At 56.4% G+C, this 21,797-nt stretch overlaps 1 protein-coding gene across 1 annotated transcript; it reads left to right on the forward strand.

The window, feature by feature from the left end:
- Positions 1–223: 223 nt before the first annotated feature.
- Positions 224–21,336, forward strand: ADAMTS8 (ADAM metallopeptidase with thrombospondin type 1 motif 8). The gene is made up of 9 exons (XM_036354228.1): positions 224–1,347; positions 9,637–9,876; positions 10,728–10,863; positions 11,369–11,536; positions 12,559–12,860; positions 15,168–15,351; positions 17,692–17,864; positions 18,003–18,178; positions 20,175–21,336. Exons 1-9 carry the CDS (start codon positions 616–618, stop codon positions 20,743–20,745), a joined length of 2,682 nt encoding a protein of 893 aa, XP_036210121.1. The 5' UTR covers positions 224–615; the 3' UTR covers positions 20,746–21,336.
- The last annotated feature ends 461 nt before the right edge of the window (positions 21,337–21,797 follow it).

Consider the following 21,797-nt stretch of genomic DNA (forward strand, 5'->3'; position numbering starts at 1 on the left):
GGGGCCTCCCTGAGGACTCTGAAGGGCCGGCCCAGCGCCGTAGGAGTTAATGTGGGACCGTGCGTAAAGGGAAGGGGAAAAAAGTTGGAGTTGACACTTGGGAGGGTGGGGAATGGAGAGGGGAGCGAGGCCCGCTGACTCCTGATTGGTTTTACATTTCATCCAATTTTTTTTTTTTCCTCTCTCTCTCTCTCCTCTCGCGCTCCCTCTTTTCAAGTTTCTCTCTCCCATCCCAGGGGAGGGGAAACGGGAATAGTGAGCGATCAAAAATAAACCTCTTATGTCAAAGCCGGGAAGGAAGTATAAATACGAAGGGCTCGGCAGCCCACTCGGTGCTTCCCGGGGTGGGGACGAGGCCAGGGCGAAGGGCGGACGCGCGGCTCGGGGCTCCAGTTACTCGCGCTCTGAGCGGCGAGCAGGCGCGGAGGAGCGGGCTGCGCGGCCGGAGGGGCCGCCAGGGGACCGGGCGGCCACAGGGCCCCGCGGGCCGAGTCGCTCGGCGACCCGATTGATCTCCTTTTTCCTAGAGGGAGCGGCCCGGCCGCGCTCGCGCCGCCAGCACCTGCCCGCGCCGGGCCGGCTTCTCCCCTCTCGCGCGCCGCCGCCGGAGCCCCCATGCCCCGCGCCGCTCCCCGGTGGCCGCCGCTCCTGCTGCTGTCCCTGCTGCTGCAGCCGCTGGCCCGCGGCGCCCCGGCCCCGCCCGGAGCCGGGGGCCCGGCCTCGGAGCTGGTGGTGCCCACGCGGCTGGCGGGCGGCGCGGGCGAGCTGGCGCTCCACCTGTCCGCCTTCGGCCGGAGCTTCGTCCTGCGCCTGGCGCCCGACGCCAGCTTCCTGGCGCCCGAGTTCAAGATCGAGAGCCTCGGGGGCTCCGGCGCGGCGGCCGGGGGCGAGCGCGAGCTGCGCGCCTGCTTCTTCTCGGGCACCGTGAACGGGGCGCCGGGGTCCCTGGCCGCCGTCAGCCTGTGCGGCGGGCTGAGCGGCTCGTTCCTGCTGGACGGCGAGGAGTTCACCATCCAGCCGCGGGGCGCGGGGGACGCCCTGCAGCGGCCGCACCTCCTGCGGCGCTGGGGCCCCGGCGCGCGCCGCGCCCCGGCCCACCCCCTCCCCCGAGGACCCGCGTGGGGGGCGCGGATGGGCGACGGCCCCAGGCAGGAGCGCGAGGAGGAAGGCAAGGACGAGGCACCGGAGGAAGAAAGCGAAGAAAAGGAGTCAGAAGGCGCCCGCGAGCTGCCGGCACCTCGGGGGGCCGCGAGCAGGACCAAGCGGTTTGTGTCCGAGGCTCGCTTCGTGGAGACGCTGCTGGTGGCGGATGCGTCCATGGCGGCCTTCTATGGACCCGACCTGCAGGTAGGACTCGATCTGACCCGGGGAGGTCCCCTGTCCCCTCCCGGAGTCCCCAAATGCTCCCCTTCTCTGTCCCTCAGAAAATCCTTCATGTTCTCCACTCTTCCCAAACAAGGTTCTTGGCGTTCTGAGAACGCGCGGGAACTCTTGGCTTAACCTCTGACACCTGGGCTACCTACTGCCCCCCCACGTCCCTTCCAAATTAGGGTGAGGCCCCAACGTCTCCCCCTCTCAGCTGCTCTTCCCACCCCTCCCACCCCCCCCCACCCCCGCCATCCCTCCGTTCCTAAATCTCACACAGTTCTCGGCAAACTGAACTGAAATGGGTTTTAAGCACCCCCTCTCCCAACACAGATGAAAACTGAGCGTTTTGGGAAAACGCCCACCCCATTTCTCAGCCCTCTGCTGTCTCCAGATGGGAGAGGCTGCCATGGGAAGATGTGGCTATTTCATTCCCTTGCAAACAGCACGGAGGTTCCCATAAATAAGATATGGTTTGGAGGGAACTGAACCTGGAGCGGGGCTGCCCCACTTCGGGGTGCCCAGCTGGTTCTGATCAGGGGGCTGGGGGTGTGGACTACCTTGCCAACCTGGCGCCCAGCCCCGCGGAACTTGGCAGTGCCAGCATCTGCACAGAAGGGAGGGAACCAGAGTTTCTGCCTGGGGGCTCAGTCCAGGAAACTGAAGCTTCAGTGGGAAAGGGAGGGGAGGAGGGAGTGGGGATAGGAACTCTTCAGGGACTGTTCTTAGGGGAACCAGAACTATATACTTGGTCCACCCCAGCTGATCAGAGCCCAGACCCAGCTCTCCGCCTAGCTGGGGCAGGAAAGCTACATCCAGGGCATAGCCCCTGTGGCCAGATGGTTTCTAACTAGATTCAAAGGTGATGCAGACCCTGCAGGAAGGTGTGTTGCCCACAGACCAGGGGAAGTATGGGGGTGGCACTCTCTCTTCCCCGGGGAACACAGAACCGGTAATGTGCCAGGTAGAGAACTGGCCCGCCTGGAGGTCACAGTGCCCTGAACCAGGGTTCGTGGCCCCTGGAGCAGCTCAGTGAACACTGACAGTGATGGCAATCTTGGCTGGGGACCCTATCCGAGCATTTCGGCATCACCCCTGCAAAAGAGGCCAGACAAGACGCAGTCGGCCCTTCTGTTTCGCACCCCATCTTTCCCACCCCACAGTCCCTGGGCAATGCATTCTAGGTGGAAGGATGGAAAGACTAGGGGGTGAGAGGTTCATGTGGCTGCTCCTCTGGCCACTGCAGGGTCAGGTTAAACCTGGGTGGGCCCCTCTGCATGCTATCGGTTGTGTCTGTTTATCAGTCACGGGGTTGCCTTCCCCCAGAGCATGGCAAGACAGCTGCGACCCCTCCAGGCGGTCTGCCCCTCAGGCTCTGGGTCTACACGGACCTCCTACCTGTTTCCCCGCCTACCCTGCAAGTCCTAGACAGGGTGACAGGAGGGGATTCTCCCATCCCGGGTGAGGACCCGCAGGCCTGGCTACTAGGGTGCAACAGCAGAAAGAGACTGAAGTACGTTCATTGCAAACCCAGAGCTGAGCTGCTGGGCCCCTCCCCACACGTGGACCAGTGTCCAACATCTGCCTGGGAACCAGGAGATACGAATAACAAGACCTCAGAGAAGCTGCAGAGAAAGCAATTGCTTATCAGTCCCTGGAGCCGAAAATGTCCTTCTTAATGCCTTCCTCCCGCCTCGCTCTCTGAGCTCACTGAGCTCACCTTGACACTGAAGATACTGAGCATTTGCCTCAAGGACACACTTGACCTCTGCAGACACCAGCGCCACGGAGAAGCAGGCGTGGCTTGGTGCTGGGCTCCAGGGTGCCCAGGCCCCTGAGCAGGAGGCTGGGCTGCGTTTTGACCCACGTGTGCTGCACCAGACAAGTCGGCTTTCTCCTCGCAGAGCCGCCCGGGATGCCGCCTCATAGGATGCCTGGCTGGATGGCCTAGCGTAGGCTTACCCCATGCCTGCCCCTCCGCATACACTCACAGCGGCGTAGCTCTGCGCCCAGCTAGCCCAGGTCAGGACAGCACATCAGCATGGGCATCGGGCACCTGTGAAGGCTAGGTCCCTCTCCCTAAGGTGTCTACTGCTAGGCCTTACACCTCAAAGAGAAGTCCTCTCCCTCGGTCTCCTGTCACAGCCCACCTACACCCCTGCTGGGGCGGGGCAGGGCTGAGGAACAGCTGGTTTTATGATTGCCCACAGGCCCCTCACCAGCTGTGGAGATGCCACAGGAGAAACTTGAACTTCTCGCTTCATCCCCTGGGCTTCCCAAATGGGCCCATGAGCTCAGCCGGGAATGAATGTCAAATCTGGTTCCCCAAGACCTTGCCTGCCCAGACCCTTCTCCCCAAAATAGAATAAGTAACTTTCTCAGGAGTCTCCTGGGGCCTTCATCACACGGACAAAGGCGCTTTGGGGTGTCTTAGTGACCAGGCACATGATGAGGATGCGGAGAGCTTCACCCCCTCAAGGGCTTGGGCTTCCTCATCTCTGAAGAGAGATACCTGGACCGGTTAACCTGTGCGGCTGCTTCATGACGAATCTTCGAGAAAGGTCAGCACTGTGCGGGGAAGCCAGTCTGAGTGGGTTCAGCTTGAGGAGGGGTTTCCACGCATCAGCTCAGCGGGAACACCTGTGAGGGGTTAGCGGACGAAGGTGCAGCTCGCACAGCACGTGTGACTCTGCAGGTCCCGTCTCCTGAACCGGAGGGCAGTGCTGTTTTCTGTGCCCGGCTGCCTATAGCTCCGCGAGGGCCTGTGACTATGGCTCTGTGGGCCCCTGTCCCTTGTCCATACTGAGGGAACGGGTCCCTTGAATCCAGCTGTCCAAAGATGCCCCACCAAACCCGATACCGAGAAGAAACCGCCATAAAGGCCGAGAGAAAGAAGCAGCCGGGCTCCAGGCTGGTCTCACAGCTGAGCCACAATTTCCCAGAGCTCCGTGCTCTTCAGTTCACTTAATCCTTTCTCAGAGGGGCCCCTGCTTCCCACCTTCTTATCTGGTTTCAGAGGGAAGGAGCCCAGACAAAGGGGGCTTTCTGAAAAGAGGGACCACCTCGGAAGAGAGCATTAACTCCGTCTGCCTCCGGCTGCGGCTAGTCGCTCTGGATGAAACTGGAGCGGGAGGGAGGGTGGGCCCAGCAGCTCCCCACTCAGTCTGGGAAATCGACCTGTCGGGCCAAGGGTGAGCTGAGCTTCCGAATTCCCTTCTCAACGGAGAGGGTCCTAGGAGTGGCGCCCATTGTCCCCAGAGCAGACGAGAGGTTTCCCAAGATGTCAAGCTACCTGCAAGTGGTTTCAGGGAAGGGCTAAGTCATAGCCATTTCGTCTCCCCTTAACCATATCCTCTGGGGAAAATGTCGCCCGCAAGCCCTGACGCTGAAGTGACTGTGTATCCCACTTTGCCCAGCATAGTCCCAGGTGGTCAGAAGTGACCTGCTTTGGAAAAATAACAGAAACGGATGCATGCCCCACTCTCTCTAGCCACCCAAGTCTTCGTGGATGAAAGACAAGTGTCATGTCCATGCGAATTATGTTCTCCCACTGGCAAATGAATGTCTTTTTTTTATCTCTTTTGTCTGCTGCAGTCAGAGTGATCAGCAATATGAAGTCTTTTCCAAAGAAAATGCCTTAATATGCAAAGGTTTCTGATTCATCATCTCCACCTGCCCCGGGGGTGAAGGGTGGGGTGTGTGCCTAGATGACGTCAAGGCCAGGTTGTTTGCTTTTGTGCTTTGCGTTTGTTTACTCTGTGCTGTAGTTTTCCTCCAGGCAGTAAACGGGGAGACAGTCAGTGTCACGTTGAAGAGGATCGGCTTTGAAGGGTAACGGAAGTAACTGAGTGCCCTTGAGCAAGTTACCTTAATTTTTCGCCAGAACAAGTATCCCAATGTCCTGGCAGTGTGTTGAGGATACAATAAATATGGAAAGCACCAGAACTAGTGCCCAGCACATAGTAGGTTGCTCAAGAAAGCATAACTGATACTAGAGTTGCCTTCGGTGATGGCATTTGTCAGAGTAGGAGCGCAGTATGGTCACCTGCCATCATAGCCCGCCACTGCTGTGTCACCTCCGCTGTCCCGTGGCAGAGAGGGTCTCCTTTCAGCTTGCTTGGCTCAGAGTTTCATGCTTGACTCCTTGTGGTTCTGATAAGTTTGTGCCTTGGAGAAGTGGCCTCGTCCTTGCTGTTTTTTGTTGGGGTGGCAAGAACGGCACCAGGTATTAGACCAGTGGGGTCAGACCAGACCTGGGTTCAGCAACCTCGGTACTTGAGTTCTGGCTAAGGAAAGAATTCAGAGCCAAGACCCAAACTCTAAGAGAATGTTTATTTGGAAAATCAGAGATAGAAGAAGTAATTTTTAGGAAAAAAAAAAAAAACAAAACTGGCTTAGGTAGCAAGTTATAGAGGTAAAGGAAGGCCCCTTGGAGCTTAGATGTGAGGAAGGTCAAGGCAATGCCCCTGAGGGGATGGGGAGGGGCAGGAGGAAGGGAAAGGCTCAGGCGTGCTCCCAGGAGGGGAGAGCCAGCTGGGTCCTCTGTCCTAAAGGTTTTAAGGGGGAAAATTTTAGGGGAGGTCCCAGGGGAAGATCTCAGGAGACTATTCAGCAGCTTTCCAGGTGTGTCCTTTCAGGATTGGGGGCTCCCCTGCTTAAGTGGGCACCAGGGCAAGGGGTCATTATTCAATGTAGCTGGTTCTGCGTTGGCCGTGGTTTTGCTTGTCTGGTTTTGCTGCTTTTCTGGGCCTGGAGCTGAAATACAACCGAGGCTTAGATGTTATCTCCAGGGAAGAAAGGTCAGGGGGTCCAATACACATGACCAGTGATGTGCTTGGGAAGAAAGGTCACCCTGGGGACGAGTTCCCACCCTACCATTGTCCTTTGCTGGCGCCCAGGGCCCTGGTGACCTCCGTACCTGGCCCATCGTCCTTGCTCTGCTCATGTCTAACTGCCTACACATCTTGAGAACAAGGAGAAATGAAGGAAACCCGTGTAGGACCCTCTCTTCTCCTATTGCTTCTTTCCTTTTCCTTTCTTCTTCCCACCTCCGCCTCCTCAGCACAGTCTCGGGCCCTTGAGAGATGCCCAGAAGGAAAAAAGGAGAAGAGCAGTTGCTGAGGTCAGAGGGTTTCCGTGTGTCCACCTCCCTCTCCTCACGTCTCCCAGACCCGCCGCCAGGAAAAGCGGGAGGACCCACAGTGCACAGAGCCAGTGAGCAGAGCAGAGCGGGTGGCACTGGGGGCAGAAGAGGCTGCTGGAAAGACACTGGACCCAGGCCCAGCCTCCCCTCAGCTCCACCCTCGTGGCTTTGGCTGCACCAGAGCTCTGGGGTGGGATCTCCTTGTTTGTAGCTCAAAGAATCAAAAGAAAAAAAACTTCCCTAAACTGGCTGGGGAAGGTCTCTCTTTTCCACGTCCTGCGGGAGCCCGTGGAGAAGGAGACTCCCAGAAAGATGCCCCGCCCTCCCAACAAGAGTGAAGGGCGTCAGACCCCCAGTCACTCAAGAGCAGGGAGTGTGTGTTTTTTAACACCACGGGCCTACTGGCCCTGGGCTCTGTCCAGCCTACCGGCCATGCTTGTGGGAAGTTGTCTGCTGTATTGGGACCCCATCCACAGGGGCACAATCTTACCCACACGCCTCAGCCGGCAGCCTGCACTGGGGTGCAGGGAGGTATAAATAGACACCAGGTGGTGGAGCGAGCCATCTGCCCTTCTCCTTCCTGGCTCTTGAGCCACTTCCCGGAGAGACCGTAACTCAGGCCTAGGGGGTTGGCTGAGAATCAGAGGCTTACCGACTCAGGGCCACCACCCCACCAAGGCCCAGTGGTCCTTCCCCTGCAGGTGTCAGGCATTCCTGCCACCATTTCTCAGAGGAGCTAACGCTGGGGATGGTGACCCTTCATCTCCAAAAGCTCAGTGGGACAGAAAAGGTGGGTAAGTGGGACAAGGTTTGGGGATTTTTAACAGAAACACAGGACCACAATGCAATGGAAATTATCTTCTGAGATGGCAGCCAGAGGACCTTCAACCATCCTCAGATCTAACCTCTCGTCTAAGACACAGGCAGAAGGGAATAAAACCTTAGGGCTGTCCAAACAAATACCAGAAGGCCAAAGGAAATGGCCCTCTAGCCGGCTCAGCGCAGCAGTCATTCATCTGGAGAAGATGGTAGGAGCTACCTCAGCTGCAAAGGAGAAGACCCCCCCTAAAAAAACTCTCAGTGTTGGGGAGCGTTTGATGCTTCACCCCATCCTTTGGGGGGCAGTTCACACCAGACTGCTTGGTTTACCCTGGGGACTTGGCCGTTGCATGGTGTCCACACAGCTGCTGGCCTGAGGAGCCTCGGTCTGACCTGCCCAGCTTGGGACTGCAGACTCCTCTCAAACCTCAAGTCTTCGGTTCCGTGTATAATTTTCTGGAGTCAGTGCTGAGCAGCTGGCATCTCTTATCTCCACACCTTCTTTGTGAGACATCATCTCCCCAAATGCGAGATTATGAAATCGGGACTCAAAGGGAAGAATTCTTATGAGGAGAGTGGCAGGTTGCCTGGGAAGAAGTCCCAGGAGTTGGTTCCTGGCCCATCAGACTCTGGCCCTTCCTAGGGCAAGAGGCCAGGACACTCTTTCTGCCCCCTGGGAGCCGTGAAGGGCTGGACAGGAAGTGGCCTCAGCAAGCTACCATTCCTCAGCCCTCACCCCTGGTTGCATAATGATGTGATTGCTTTTTTCCCTTAGGAATCCAACTCCAAGAGCAAGAGCGCCAAGTTTCAGCTTTGCTGATAAGATGTTTACATCAGCCTAAACATAGCCGGAGTACTTGACACCCTCAACAACCTGCCAACCTCTGTCTGTAGGGCTTACAAAATGCCTGGCTTGTCGCCTGCGAGGTGAACAGACAGATCCCATTCACAAATGATGCGATTCGTCTGGATCTCCCACACATGGCCCCAGACGGCGGAATGTCCCTCTCTAGCCTTTCACTCTCCCTTCCCCTCCTTCCACTCCCACCTTCCAGATCACCGGAGAGAAAAGGAGAGGCTCCTAGAGACGGTGCCCCAGAGAACAGAGAGCGGGGCCAGCGAGTTGGCTGCTCAGCTGGCCACACTCTCGGCTGAAGGCACTCTTGCCTCTGCCCCTTTGTCTCCTCTTCTGCAAAATAACCCAAGAGAATGCGCTCTTAGAGGCAGGAGCGTGAGCTCCAGCCTGGCCTCCTCCAAAGGCGTGGGAGCAGCTGGCAGCCCGGGGACAGGACAGAGGCCCAGCGATGACGTGGGCTGTCTCAGCTGGCCTGGGTGGGACTGGAAGCAGGTGTGAGCCTCCGCATCTGGGCCTCATTAGGCCCACAGGGTTCGCTCAAGCCCCAGGCAGAAGGGAATAAGCCCTTCAGGGCTGTCCAGGCAAATGCCAGGAGGCCGAGCACTGGGACACTTAATGAGAAGATTGTGGGCCCCAGAGACGAACAGGCCTGGGCCACATCTGGCTCGAAGAGCCGGGCGGCCTTAGACGTAGGGACTGTGGTACCGCTTCACAGGGTTATTGTGAGCGTGTAAAGAGGTGACATTGGTGAAGTGTGGGTCCTGCGCCGGAAGCAGAGTAGCTATTGTTTGCCGTGACAACCAGAGCCAAGTTTTCAGGGTTAACATTTCATCCTGCAGAGTCGGCTTGCCCCGCAGACATCAGGAGAATGCTGGGCGCTCAGAGGGAAATTCTACTCACCTGGCGCACTCAGATCACTGCTTCTGGGCTGAGAATGGAGAGGAGCGGGGAGAGGGGCATGGCAGGGAGACGGCCAGTGTCAAGGTCAAGGCTGAATAACCAGCTTGGTCCCTTAGAACTTTCCGTGAGGGTGGAACGTTCTGTCTGCTCTGTCCAATACAGCGGCCACAAGCCATAGATGGCTATCAACAGACTTGAAATGTGGCCAGTGCGACGGGGGAGCTGTGATTTCAGTTTCGCTGGCTTTTAATGGACTTTGATTTACATGGCCACATGTGTCTGGTCAAGATGTTACATGCACGCGCTTCGGAGCCAGGCAGTCTGAGCTCACATGCTGGCCGTGCTCTCCGTAGATTTGTGATCTTGGGACGCAACTGGCTTTTATGTGAAATGAAGGGTCTGGAGGCTGTGAGTTTTCAACAAGATGCTATTTATCGGGCACTCGGCCCAGAGCGGGGCACACGGGGTGGGTAACAAGAGGTGATGGCCGTGGGCAGGCGACGGGCTGGGAGATGGAACCCTTCACTCTACCTATTCCCCTCCTTCCCGACAGAATCACATCCTGACGCTCATGTCCGTGGCGGCCCGCATCTACAAGCACCCCAGCATTCGCAACTCCATCCACCTGGTGGTGGTGAAGGTGGTGATCGTGGAAGATGAGGCGCAGGGCCCCAAGGTGTCTGACAATGGTGGGCTTACCCTGCGCAGCTTCTGCAACTGGCAGCAGCGGTTCAACTTTCGCAGCGACCGGAACCCAGAACACTTCGACACGGCCATCCTGCTCACCAGACAGGTCTGTGGGCGGGCTCCGGAGACCCCGGGGAGAGGGAAAAGGTGGGGTTGGGGTGCGGTGACTGGGTCAAAGGGAGGGCCAGGGCCAGGGCTCCTGGGCCTGCCCGAACGTAGGGACTGCCTCCCCACTGGCCCCAGCTGGGAGCCTCGAGTGTGGAATGAGGAGGAGGAGGAGGTCATGAGGACAAGTTTGAGGTATTTGCAAGGGAAGGGGAGGAATGCCAAACGGGCTCTGTTCCAAATGTTTGTGACCAGCTGTCTGCTGAGGTCATAACTAGAGGACACGCCGTCCAGTAAGAGATCTGGAGTGGGAATTAGAGAAGAGGTCCCTCTGCGGTGATGGTTTAACATATGGCCAGGTAGCCAAGCCGTCGTTACCCTCACGATTTCCCCAAATCAGGAGGCTGCCTATCTACCTGGTGAGATTGAAACTCCAGGTGGGCGGCATCCTCAAGGCTAGAGAGTGGACTCATGTGTGCAAGGCCCTGTCTACTCCTCAGTCCTCACAACAACCCCACGAGGCAAGTTCCGTTGTACAGTTCCCCGTTTTACAACCGAGGAAACTGAGGCACAGAGTGTCACAAAGCGGCGGCGCCCACAGCCCAGCCCAGGCTCCGTGTTCTGAACCGCTGTGCTGGCCTGCCCTCCTCCCCCCCCCCCCCCACCAAGCCGTCCAAGCCCCAGCCAGCCCAGCACAGGCCAATGTAGAAGGAGAAACGGCCTTCCCTAAACCAGTGTCCTTTGTGAAGAAAGAGGGATCTGGGCTTAAAAAATGTCCTTCGACTCAGAAGGAGCAGGAATAGGGAGATGTCCTCTGTCCGTTCTCACGCTCTCACCCTCTCCGCCTCGCAGAACTTCTGTGGGAAGGAGGGGATGTGCGACACCCTGGGCGTGGCGGACATTGGCACCATCTGTGACCCCAGCAAGAGCTGCTCTGTGATCGAGGACGAGGGGCTCCAGGCGGCCTACACGCTGGCCCACGAGCTGGGTAAGAGCCGCCCTGCCCACCTGCTCCACGCTGCCTCTTCCAGACCCAGGCTCACCCAGCTCTGAGCAATCGCGGGCCCTCCCGGTCAGCCAGGTCCCCCTCCTGATTCCGTGGACCTGTGAACCAGGAGGTCACCCATTCCATTCCTGGTCAAGGCACATGCCTGGGTTGCAGGCTTGATCCCCAGTGTGGGGCCTGCAGGAGGCAGCTGATCAATGATTCTCTCTCATCATTGATGTTTCTCTCTCTCTCTCCCTCTCCCTTCCTCTCTGAAATCAATAAAAAAATAGATATTTTTAAAAAGGAATAAGAAGAGGGCATGCTGCTCCCTCAGTCCCTCCCTTCTCTCCCTTCTCCTCCTCCTCCTCCTCTTCCTTCATCTCCTCTTTCGCTTCTTCCTCCCTCTCTCTCTCTCTCAACCCATGGGAGCCCTGGAGCAGGGTGGGGAGGGCTGCCAAGCAGTGGAGGCTGTGAACGTAGACCGAGGGTCTCTCTCTGTCCCCAGGGCACGTCCTCGGCATGCCCCACGACGACTCCAAGCCCTGTGCACGGCTCTTTGGGCCCATGGGCAAGCACCACATGATGGCGCCCCTCTTCGTCCACCTCAACAAGACACTGCCCTGGTCTCCCTGCAGCGCCATGTACCTCACGGAGCTCCTGGATGGTGGGCACGGTAGGCCTCCCTGGCCAGCTGCTGGCAGCGGCGCTCTGCCCAGCAGGCTCCTTACTGAGCTGCATCAGGAAGCATCATAGCCATTGAGGGTTAGAAGAGGCTTCAGAGATCTGGCCCTTGCCCCTCGACCTGTGCCAGGGCCTCCCCATCCCCACAGAGCATGCTCCTCCTTGCCCATTGTCCAGCAGCCTGAGTCCCGGGCTCATCTAGACTCAGTCACAACGCAGGTGGAGTTGGCCGGAGGAGGTGGGTCTGAACAGAGCTGGGAGGAGCAGAAGAACAGAGCTGGAAGGAGCAGAAGAACAGAGCTGGGAGGAGCAGAAGAACAGAGCTGGAAGGAGCAGAAGAACAGAGCTGGAAGGAGCAGAAGAACAGAGCTGGAAGGAGCAGAAGAACAGAGCTGGGAGGAGCAGAAGAACAGAGCTGGAAGGAGCAGAAGAATGTTTGCAGCGCAGAGGAGGGAAGAGTGTGGGGCTGGAACGGGACATTGTAGGATCGCTTAGCAAGGCAAAGAGAGCAGGGAGTGGGGGACCAGGTGGGCCGGGAGCGTGCGCCCGGCTAAAACAGCTTGGTTTGTGGAGCAAAACAGTGAAACACAATTTCTTTTTGATTCTTCCCCTTGAAGGAGGCAGGCACACATATAACACAAAAATGATGGATTATCCAAACACCAGCCCTTGGGCTTCATTTTGCAGGCCATGGTTTTTAAGAGTTCATTTACACCCGCGGGTACATTGACCTACATTAGCATTACAGTTTGCTGGGTAAACACTGAGTCAGGTAAGATGTTCTGGAAAACAAAGGAAATCCGATCTTAAAGATAACTGTTGTGGCTGATAGTCGAAAATGGGACAGATTCTGTCTAGATGGCGAGTGTTGAGTTTTTAAATTGAGGTCAAGGGAAGGCTAATGTCTAGAGCTTAAACTTGTCCGTCGGGATTTGGGGGGTCCTATGGGAGCCATCCGGGGGTGAGAGAGGAAACCGGCCCCTGACTCTGGCCTCTGCTTCCTCCGTTTCTCAGGAGACTGTCTCCTCGACGCCCCCACCTCGGCCCTGCCCCTCCCGACCGACCTCCCGGGGCAACGGGCGCTCTATGAGCTGGACCAGCAGTGCAGGCAGATCTTCGGGCTGGGCTTCCGCCACTGCCCCAATACCTCTGCGCAGGACATCTGTGCCCAGCTCTGGTGCCACAGGGATGGCGCTGAGCCCCTCTGCCACACGAAGAATGGCAGCCTGCTCTGGGCGGACGGGACGCCCTGCGGGCCCGGGCACCTCTGCTGGGATGGCAGCTGTCTTCCTGCGGAGGAAGTGGAGAGGCCCAAGGTGAGCAATGGCTCCTGGGGACACAGAGGTGGGGTGGGGTGAGGGGCAGAGTAGGGAGAGCTGTCTGTACGGAGAAACCACACTTGAGAGCGAGGAACTAAGGGACTCTGGGCTAGGCAGCAACCAGGACTTCTAAGTAAAATCACTCATATTTTTTAAAATATTTTTATTGATTTCAGAGAGGAAGAGAGAGGGAGAGAGAGACAGAAACATCCATGATGAGAGAGAATCATTGATCGGCTGCCTGCTGGCATGTGCCCTGACCAGGAACTGAACCGTGACCTCCTGGCTCATAGGTCAATGCTCAACCACTGAGCCATGCCCACTGGGCCAGTCATATTGTTACAAACAAAACAAAGCATATTTATCCAAACACGAGAGGAGCCTTCGAAGCTGAGCTTGTAGTGAAAGGATGATGCCACCGGTGCCGGGGCCTCGGGGGAGCTCCCTGTGGGATGGATGCTCTGGAGCTGACCTGGAGGCTGTGGAGGTTGGTGATTATAGGAGACACTCCGGCCGCAAGACCAGAGCCTGGGCACTCGGTAAACGGAAGCCACTCTGGAGTCTTTATAAACAGATAAGAGTGGCCTGGAAGAGGACATTCCATCAAATGAAGGGGAAAGGCTCATAGCCTACCCATGTCTGAGCTGAATTTATAATGAGAGGTCGAGAGAATGAGGGTGACTGTGGGGATTCCATACTCAGGGAGGGGGAGGGGAGGAGGAACCAGACGGGCTCTGACAGGCAGAGAAAACTTGGCCCCGGACACAGCGAATCTGCAGGAGAATCCAAGGCAATGCCGCTGAGAGTTTTAAATGATTCGCTTCTTTGCCCTGCTCTTCATCCTTCCAAACCGTGGGCTGATCACATTTCTCCTGCCGCCAGTCACTGAGCCGCCCCTGTGAAACGGCATCCGTGGAGTTAGGCAGCCTGGTCCCGGCCCAGCACTGAACACCAGGGTGGCCCGAGCAGTCACTGTCCCCAGGGCTGTTCTCTGTGACAGTGTCCTCGGCACTGAGTCTCCGGAGCCCGGTTCTAAGCCTGAGCCGGGCTGGGAGTCACGGCTTCACCCTCAGCCGCCTCGCATCCTCCCATCAGACACCGAGCTTCTGGTCCAGGGGTCTCCCTCTCCTGTAGGGTGGCCTTCACACATCACTGAGGAGAGGGGTAGGGAGGGGGTCCGTGTAACCTTCCCCAGGCCAGAGCCACGCTCAGTGCCGGGAGCGGTTGACATGGATGCTCATGGCATGCTATTTCTCATCTAATACTATATCTGTGTAAAATAAAAAACACCGCACCTTTGTGATTATATATTCTAAGCAAAAATATGGAAGGATATTGATGAAAATCATGCCAATGTTTTTTTATCTGGGTAGTTACACACTTTTTAAAATATATTTTTGTTGATTTCAGAGAGGAAGGAAGAGGGAGAAAGAGAGAGACATCAATGATGAGACTCATTAATCAGCTGCCTCCTGCACGCCCCACAATGGGGATCGAGCCCACAACCCTAGCATGTGCCCTGATGGGGAATCGAACGGTGACCTCCTGGTTCATCAGTCGCCACTCAACCACTGAGCCACGTCAGCCCAGCTAGTTACACTGTTTTAATGTGTTCCTTTCTTTTTTACACTTTTCTGTATTTTTCATTTTTTATATAAGCAAATGCTACTTTTTTTTTCATTTTAAAAATTATTTTTAGTTTGAAAACCCTTGAGTGCACCAGTGGCAAAGCTTTGCCCTCACAGGCCAGCTGTAAAGTCCAAGCAGCTCTGTTTATTTCCCAGGGACCATCTGGCCCCTGACCTGGCTGGCCGACCGGCAGCCACACCTCCCAGCGGTTATTGCTTTGGACCAGGACTCCTCAACCCCGGCATAGTGACAAGGGCGGGGGGGGGGGGGGGGGGCAGCTGGAGGTAGGGGGGTGTCTTGTTCATGGTTGGCTATGCATTGCTAGGTGCTTAGCAGCCCCTCATCCTCTCCCTACTCGAGGCCAGCGGCATAGACCCTCTCCAGCTGTAACAGCCAAAATGTCTCTAAACACTTCCAAACGCCCCCAGTGAAGAACTGCTATGACAGAGCCAACCTTATTCCCATGAAAGAGTTTCATTCGACAACCAGCACTGAATGCCCTGCTGAGGGCCAGGCGCTGTTTCAGACCCTGGACGGTCGCCGTGCGCCGGCCTCTGTTCACAGAGCCCACAGCCAAGCAGGCCACGCGGCCATGAAACGAATGGTTAGGGCGGGGTACTGAACCCCATGCCCTGTTCCTATCTCAGCTCCTGACTCGGAGGCTCTGTGTTGCAGGCCGTGGTGGACGGAGGCTGGGCCGCCTGGGGGCCTTGGGGAGAATGCTCCCGGACCTGCGGAGGAGGGGTGCAGTTCTCACACCGCGAGTGCAAGGACCCCGAGCCTCAGAACGGAGGGAGATACTGCCTGGGGCGGAGAACCAAGTACCAGTCCTGCCACACGGAGGAATGTCCCCCTAGTGGTAAGCATCACTGATGGCCACACCCGCCTAAGATCCCCAGAGGAGGACGGAGCAGGCAGTGTCTCCCGATCCCAAGGCAGCGCCTTCCTGTGACCCAGATCCAGTTTTAGGGCAGCCCCTAGCGGCCCAGGACAGCTCTCCGGACAGCTCTCCTCGTGCGGAGTGGGGGAGGGGGGGCGGGGGTGGCAAAGCCCGGGAGAGGAGCAGCCCTGGCCTTCCCAGATGTGGAGATAGAGGATGTCACTCCCAATCAAACTCGTTTGGGGGAAGGAGGCTTGCAGAGAAGGCTTGGGTTTGGGGTAACATGCCTCCTGGAGGCCTCTGAACCCTCGTCTGTGTGCGGACTGGAAGCGTTTTCCAAAGCCAATGTCAGAGCCAAACCTCCAATATCTTCCCAGTCCACATCCAGCCCGGGCGGGCGGAGGGAGGGAGGGTTTCTGCATCTGATTCCAGTGCACGTTCCTTCAGGGGAGAGTTGCCCATGTTCCCTTGGGGCCGTGGCAACTGCCTCGGAACCTTCCCAGGAGGCACCGCTCCTTGGCATAGACCTCCCTTGGCGTGCTCCTACCCCGAGTACCCGCTAGAAAGCACAGGCACTGCCTCAGAGGCAGGCACGGGCAGCAGCCGAACAGGTGAGAGGGCGTCATTGGGAATTTTGTCCCAGCTCCCCCCCTGCACAGCTCCGGGAAGTACTGACAGGCAGCTGAAGGTCCATCCAAGGGCAGAGACACCCTGCCACTGGCTTGGTGTCTAATGGGGCATCTGCAGCAGTCTTGCAAGACGGGAGAAACAGCAGTGGCAGGGGCTCTGGGAACTGCCTGGAATTGGGAGAGCCTGCCTGGCACACGGGCGAAGCATTCCCTGGAATGGTGAGGGTTTGCCAGGTAGACACGGACAACAGTCATGATCTCAGATGCACTGGGAGGAGCCATCTCAATCCACAAGTGTCTTAGTGCCTCCTGTGTGGCTTCTAGACTGTAATCGATGTTATAAATGACATAAAAAAATGCACAGAGCATGGTCTCCATCCGCAAGGAATGCGCAGTCTAGCTAGAGATCCAGACCCTTTTACAAGGCCAGTAAAACTTAATCTGTGAAGCACAGACTCCTGGCTCCTGAGGAATTCCAAGGAAGGAAGAGCCGGGACTGGTCAGAAGCTCCCGGCGGCGTGAGGGCTGAGCAGAGCCTGGGGACTGAGATGGTGAGGAGGCCTGGGAGGGTGGGCCAGGAGACGGGGAGGTCTCCAAAGGGCTATGACTCACCAGGTGGAATGGGCCGGCCTTTCAAGAGCAGGCGACAAGGTCCATGAAAGCTAAAAAAAAATGGCATCTAGACGTTCTCAGTGCCAGGTGTCCTGGCCAGTCACCTGGGAAGCATTTTCAAACCAGAGGCCTAGGCCCCTCCGTGTACCGATCAGAATCTGAGGAGTGGGGCCCAGCCACCTGTGTGTGAAAAGTCTCCACGGCCACGCAAATGCCCAGCTGAGCCAGAGGACCTCAGTAATGAGAGCAGGTTCAATGCCAGGATTGTGAAATAAAGTCGTACTCCGACAATTGTTCTGGAAGCGGCGGGCAGCAGGATAGGACAGGAGGCAGCTGGGCATAGGAGGCTGGGCACTAGGGCCCCAGGGAAGCCACGAGGCCTGGGCCTGTGAGAGGGAGACTGAGGTGCTGAGAGGGAGTAGAGACATTTAAAACCAGATTGTCCTGGTGATAGAAGGATTTAGGGACAGCTCAGACATGGAGGATGTAGAGTCTCAGCCTGGAGCATGGAGGTGTCACCCAATGAAAATCAATCCAGTTAATGAGGGAATCGTGTGCAGCTGGACTGTGCTGAGCTGGTAATCACAGCACCTACACATGCAGTCCCCCGACAGACATCCAGAATCGCAGCAGGTGGGGCGTAGGGTGAGACTGGATCTGGAGCTGTAGATCCAGAAGTCCCCAGCCACGTGTCCAGTGTCACCGAGGGAGTCAAGAGAGAGCATGACAGCAGAGGCCCCAAAACATAATTCCGCGCGTCACTCTATGCTTCCCACACTCACTGAATTGTCCCGTTTCCACCTAAGTTTATGTATCTGTAAAACACAATGTCTTCCTCCAATAGAAAGGACATTCATCCCAGAAAGGCCAGCAGAGGCCAGATGCTCCTAAGGGTCACACGTGGACCTGGGTCAGGTGGACCTAGAAATACTGGGCCCAGGTGACACTGGACCTGTGTCCTGGGGTCGGGTCAAAACCAGGCGGAAAAAAGGCGCCCAAATCCAGTCATTTCTCCAGCTGGGTCCTCCCTGCTTCAGCACGGCATGTTCACTCCATGCCTTTTTCTTACTGTTTTCAGAGAAAAGCTTCCGGGAGCAGCAGTGTGAGAAGTATAACGCCTACAATTACACTGACATGGACGGGAACCTCCTGCAGTGGGTCCCCAAGTACTCGGGGGTGTCCCCCCGGGACCGCTGCAAATTGTTCTGCCGAGCCCGGGGGAGGAGTGAGTTCAAGGTGTTTGAGGCCAAGGTGAGACTCCTCTTGGAACTCAGAACCACAGATGAGGATGAAGGACACCTACCAGCACCACCCCCTCTCCCGACCCCCCGCCAGGGGCTGCCTCTGTGCCCACCATCCCCTCTCTTCCTTTCCCTTCTCCTGCTGCAGGTGATTGACGGCACCCTGTGTGGGCCAGAGACCCTGGCCATCTGTGTCCGTGGCCAGTGTGTCAAGGCTGGCTGTGACCACGTGGTGAACTCGTCTACGAAGCTGGACAAATGTGGGGTGTGCGGGGGCAACGACAACTCATGCAGGAAGGTCTCCGGCTCCCTCAACCCGTCCAGGTGAGCCTCCTCGTAGTTCAGTACCAAGGTCAGGAGCAGAACAGGCTTTGGAATCATGTCCCGTAAGTTTTGATTGTGCTGCTCCTTAATACCCATGGAATGCTGAGTTTCATTGTCTTGGTAAAATGTCAGCAGTCCTCCGTATCTCAGAGTCGTTGTAAAGAGCCATGAGATGGGACATGGGGAGCACTCGGTACAGGGTCTGGCCCACAGAGAGGACTGTGCACAGGGCAGCCAGAGGCCACAGGGACAGGGATAGATCATCTCTGAGTCAATCAACAATAGAGCTACACTGAGTAACCGGGACCTTTGCCAGAGAGCAGCTCTTCCAGGCCTGTTTGAGGAAGGGCATCTCACCCCATTCCTGGAGAGCCTGTGTTTTGGCAGCTGAATCTTTAGAAAAGGAGGTACAGGGAGGGCGGCCTCCGTGGCCTCAGAGGCCTCAGTGCCTTCATAAGTCTGAGCACTCCAGACGCTTTCTCACAGCTTAATGCTCCTAGTATTTAAGTCCTTTCACCTCTGTGACCTTGTTTGATTCCTAAAATAAATCCCTGAGGTGAGCAAGGCCAACACTATTATCCCCCACTTACAGATAAAGAAACTAAGGTTCCATAAGATTACCAGACTCTTCTAAGGTCACACTGAGCGTTCATAACAGCCAGGAAGAGAACCCAGGTTTCTTAGCTCCTGGATAATCTTCCTGCCGCTGCAGGCACTTCCGGAGAGGAAGGCAAGGGCAGGTGCAATGCAGCCACTCTGGGCCCCTGTGTCTTTCTGTCTCACATCTCATCAGGCTCAAGAGAACAGGATCAGCCCACAGCAGACAACCTAGAGGTCTTTTCAAATTTAAAATCGGGATATAGAAAAAAGAAGCCTGGAATATGGGATGTCCAGATACTGGGTCCCCCAGCTGGCTCTCTCTTAGGCATTAGACAAATAGGCCCATGGAGATATATATACATATACACACACACACACACACACACACACACACACACACACACACACACACACACATATATATATATATATATATATATATATATATATATATATATATTTGGTTTCAGAGAGGAAGGGAGAGGGAGAGAGAGAAACATCAATGATGAGAGAGAATCATCAATTGGCTGCCTCCCGCATGCCCCACATTGGGGATCGAGCCCACAAGCCAGTCATGTGGCCTGACTGGGAATTAACCATGACCTCCCAGTTCATAGGTCAATGCTCAACCACTGAGCCACGCCAATGGGGCCTTATGGATACTTTCATGCTCCCTGGACTAGGCAGATGGCCCCCGCTGGGCATAAGGCAAAAATAGTGAAGAACCAACTGGCTGTGTTCCTCAGTCCCTTTCACTTTCTTCCCAACCTGTGTCACCCAAATGCTTCCACCCCAGAAGATAAGAACAAGAACTAACATTCCTCCAGACACATAAATCCCTACAATAGCCTTGAAATAGTTTCCCAAGACAGCATCCTATCCACCCAGAAGCACAGCTGGAGGTATCTGGGTGCATAGGAAGGCAGCTCCTCTGTCCGGCTTCCTGCCCTAGAACCATGTGAACCCAATACAGAGAACTGTGGACTCTCAGAGGTGGGGGTGAGGTGTCAGATTCTGGAGTGAGTGTGTGGAACGCATTCTCCCACATGGGTTTGAGCTCTGGCTATGAAAGTAGCAAAGCAAAGTTTTATCCCAGTGCAAAAACGAAATGTGTTTGAGATCTCATTTGAGCCAAGAGCTGCCAGGCTTGGCAAACCCCTCTGAGCAGCCTTCCTCCCGTGCTATTGTCAAGACCCACACATCTCACCTGCTCAGCCCCAACATTGGAAATGGAGTTGTCAGCCCCGGCAGCTAGTTGATGTAGAGCTTCGAGGCGACTGCATCATTATTTGCTACTGGTTTTGTCTGCCAGCCCCAGTCACCAGCAGGTTCACTTCCTTAGGCGCTGGACTGGGAAGGCACCGGTCCTAAGGGTGTCTTTCTGTTCCTGTCCTAGTTATGGCTACAATGACATCGTCACCATCCCAGCTGGTGCCACGAACATCGATGTGAAACAACGGAGCCACCCGGGGGTCCAGAACGATGGCAACTACCTGGCATTGAAGACCGCGGACGGGCAGTACCTGCTCAACGGGAACCTGGCCATCTCCGCCATAGAGCAGGACATCTTGGTGAAAGGGACCATCCTGAAGTACAGTGGCTCCATCGCCACCCTGGAGCGGCTGCAGAGCTTCCGGCCCCTGCCTGAGCCTCTGATCGTGCAGGTCCTGACAGTCCCCGGTGAGGTCTTTCCCCCCAAAGTCAAATACACCTTCTTTGTCCCCAATGACGTGGACTTCAGCATCCAGAGCAGCAAGGAGAGAGTGACCACCAACGTCATCCAGCCACTGCTCAACGCGCAGTGGGCGCTGGGGGACTGGTCCCAGTGCTCGAGCAGCTGCGGGGCTGGCTGGCAGCGGCGGACCGTGGAGTGCCGGGACCCCAGCGGCCAGGCCTCCGCCACCTGCAACAAGGCTCTGAAGCCCGAGGATGCCAAGCCCTGTGAGAGCCAGCCATGCCCTCTGTGACCGAGTGGGGCGGGGCCAGTCTTGTGCTCATGGACTTGGGCTGCTGGGGCACAAACAAGTGTCCCCACTGTGGTGACCCTCCGTGTAGAGGTGGCATAGTCGACCCAGGTCTCACCTTGCACCAGCCCTGCCGGCACGGGGAGGGGAAGAGAGGATGGGCCAACCGAATATAATGTCTACTTTCTCGTGGATGGGACCTTGCTTGGGTTCAAGTAGAGGGCATAGGTTAAAGGTGAAAAGTGTACCAGACCCAAACGGGAGACTCACTGAGCCTGTTTGCAAAGGACTAGCAAAGTTAAATGGGAAAAAAAGTTGATTTCTATTGGGTTTCCCCTATAAATAATCTACCTCAAAGGGGAAAAAGTATCCAAGAGAGGTGTGGGGCAGGGGGCCAATGGCGAATGTCAAAGCAAGCTCCTAAGCTGGCTTCCAACGTGATCATGACTCTCTTCAGTATTAAAAACCCATCACCTGCGGGGCTGCAGGGCTGTGGAGAGCCTCCTGTGTTCTCAGGCCTCCACCTGCAGGGGTGGCTCCCGTTCAAGTATTTATGCAAATGTGTCTCTGAACTAAAGTGTGATCTTGTGCCAACATCGTGGTCTGGTCTGGTTCCGTGTTTCTTTCAAAAGGGCAGATGCCCAAAGCCCCAGGACAAAGGCTAGCACTGGGTCAGCACCTTGAACACACTGGGAAGCGGGCACTCGCCCGAGAGTCGTTTCCGGCTTCCTCCGGGGCTCTCAGACACCTGCTGGAGCAGCTGTTCATTTGCATAATCCAGACAAGTGGTCCTCAAACGTTCGTGGGCATTAGGATTATCCAGAGAGCTTCTTGAAACACAGACTTCTGGGCCCGTCGTTTCTGATTCAGCAGGATGATCCTAATGCCCCTGAAATGAGAGTCTGCATTGCCAACAAATTCCCCAGGGGACGTGGAGGCTGCTGGTTTGGGGGCTGCACTTCGAGAATCACTGCCCTGGTGGAAACTTCCAGTGCATAGGAGTTGTTATGCGATGTCTCTGGGTTCTTTTTTCTTGAGCATGTGTTCCCATCCTC

This window comes from Myotis myotis, unplaced genomic scaffold (genome assembly GCF_014108235.1).
Source record: "Myotis myotis isolate mMyoMyo1 unplaced genomic scaffold, mMyoMyo1.p scaffold_m19_p_20, whole genome shotgun sequence".
Lineage (NCBI taxonomy): Eukaryota > Metazoa > Chordata > Mammalia > Chiroptera > Vespertilionidae > Myotis > Myotis myotis.

Excerpts from the sequence above, each read along its gene's own strand:
- ADAMTS8 (XM_036354228.1), top strand. The coding sequence starts at position 616 with ATGCCCCGCGCCGCTCCCCGGTGGCCGCCGCTCCTGCTGCTGTCCCTG. Across the intron at positions 11,537-12,558 it reads GCTCCTGGATGGTGGGCACG|GAGACTGTCTCCTCGACGCC; the intron begins GTAGGCCTCCCT and ends TCCGTTTCTCAG. Across the intron at positions 15,352-17,691 it reads GGAGGAATGTCCCCCTAGTG|AGAAAAGCTTCCGGGAGCAG; the intron begins GTAAGCATCACT and ends TACTGTTTTCAG.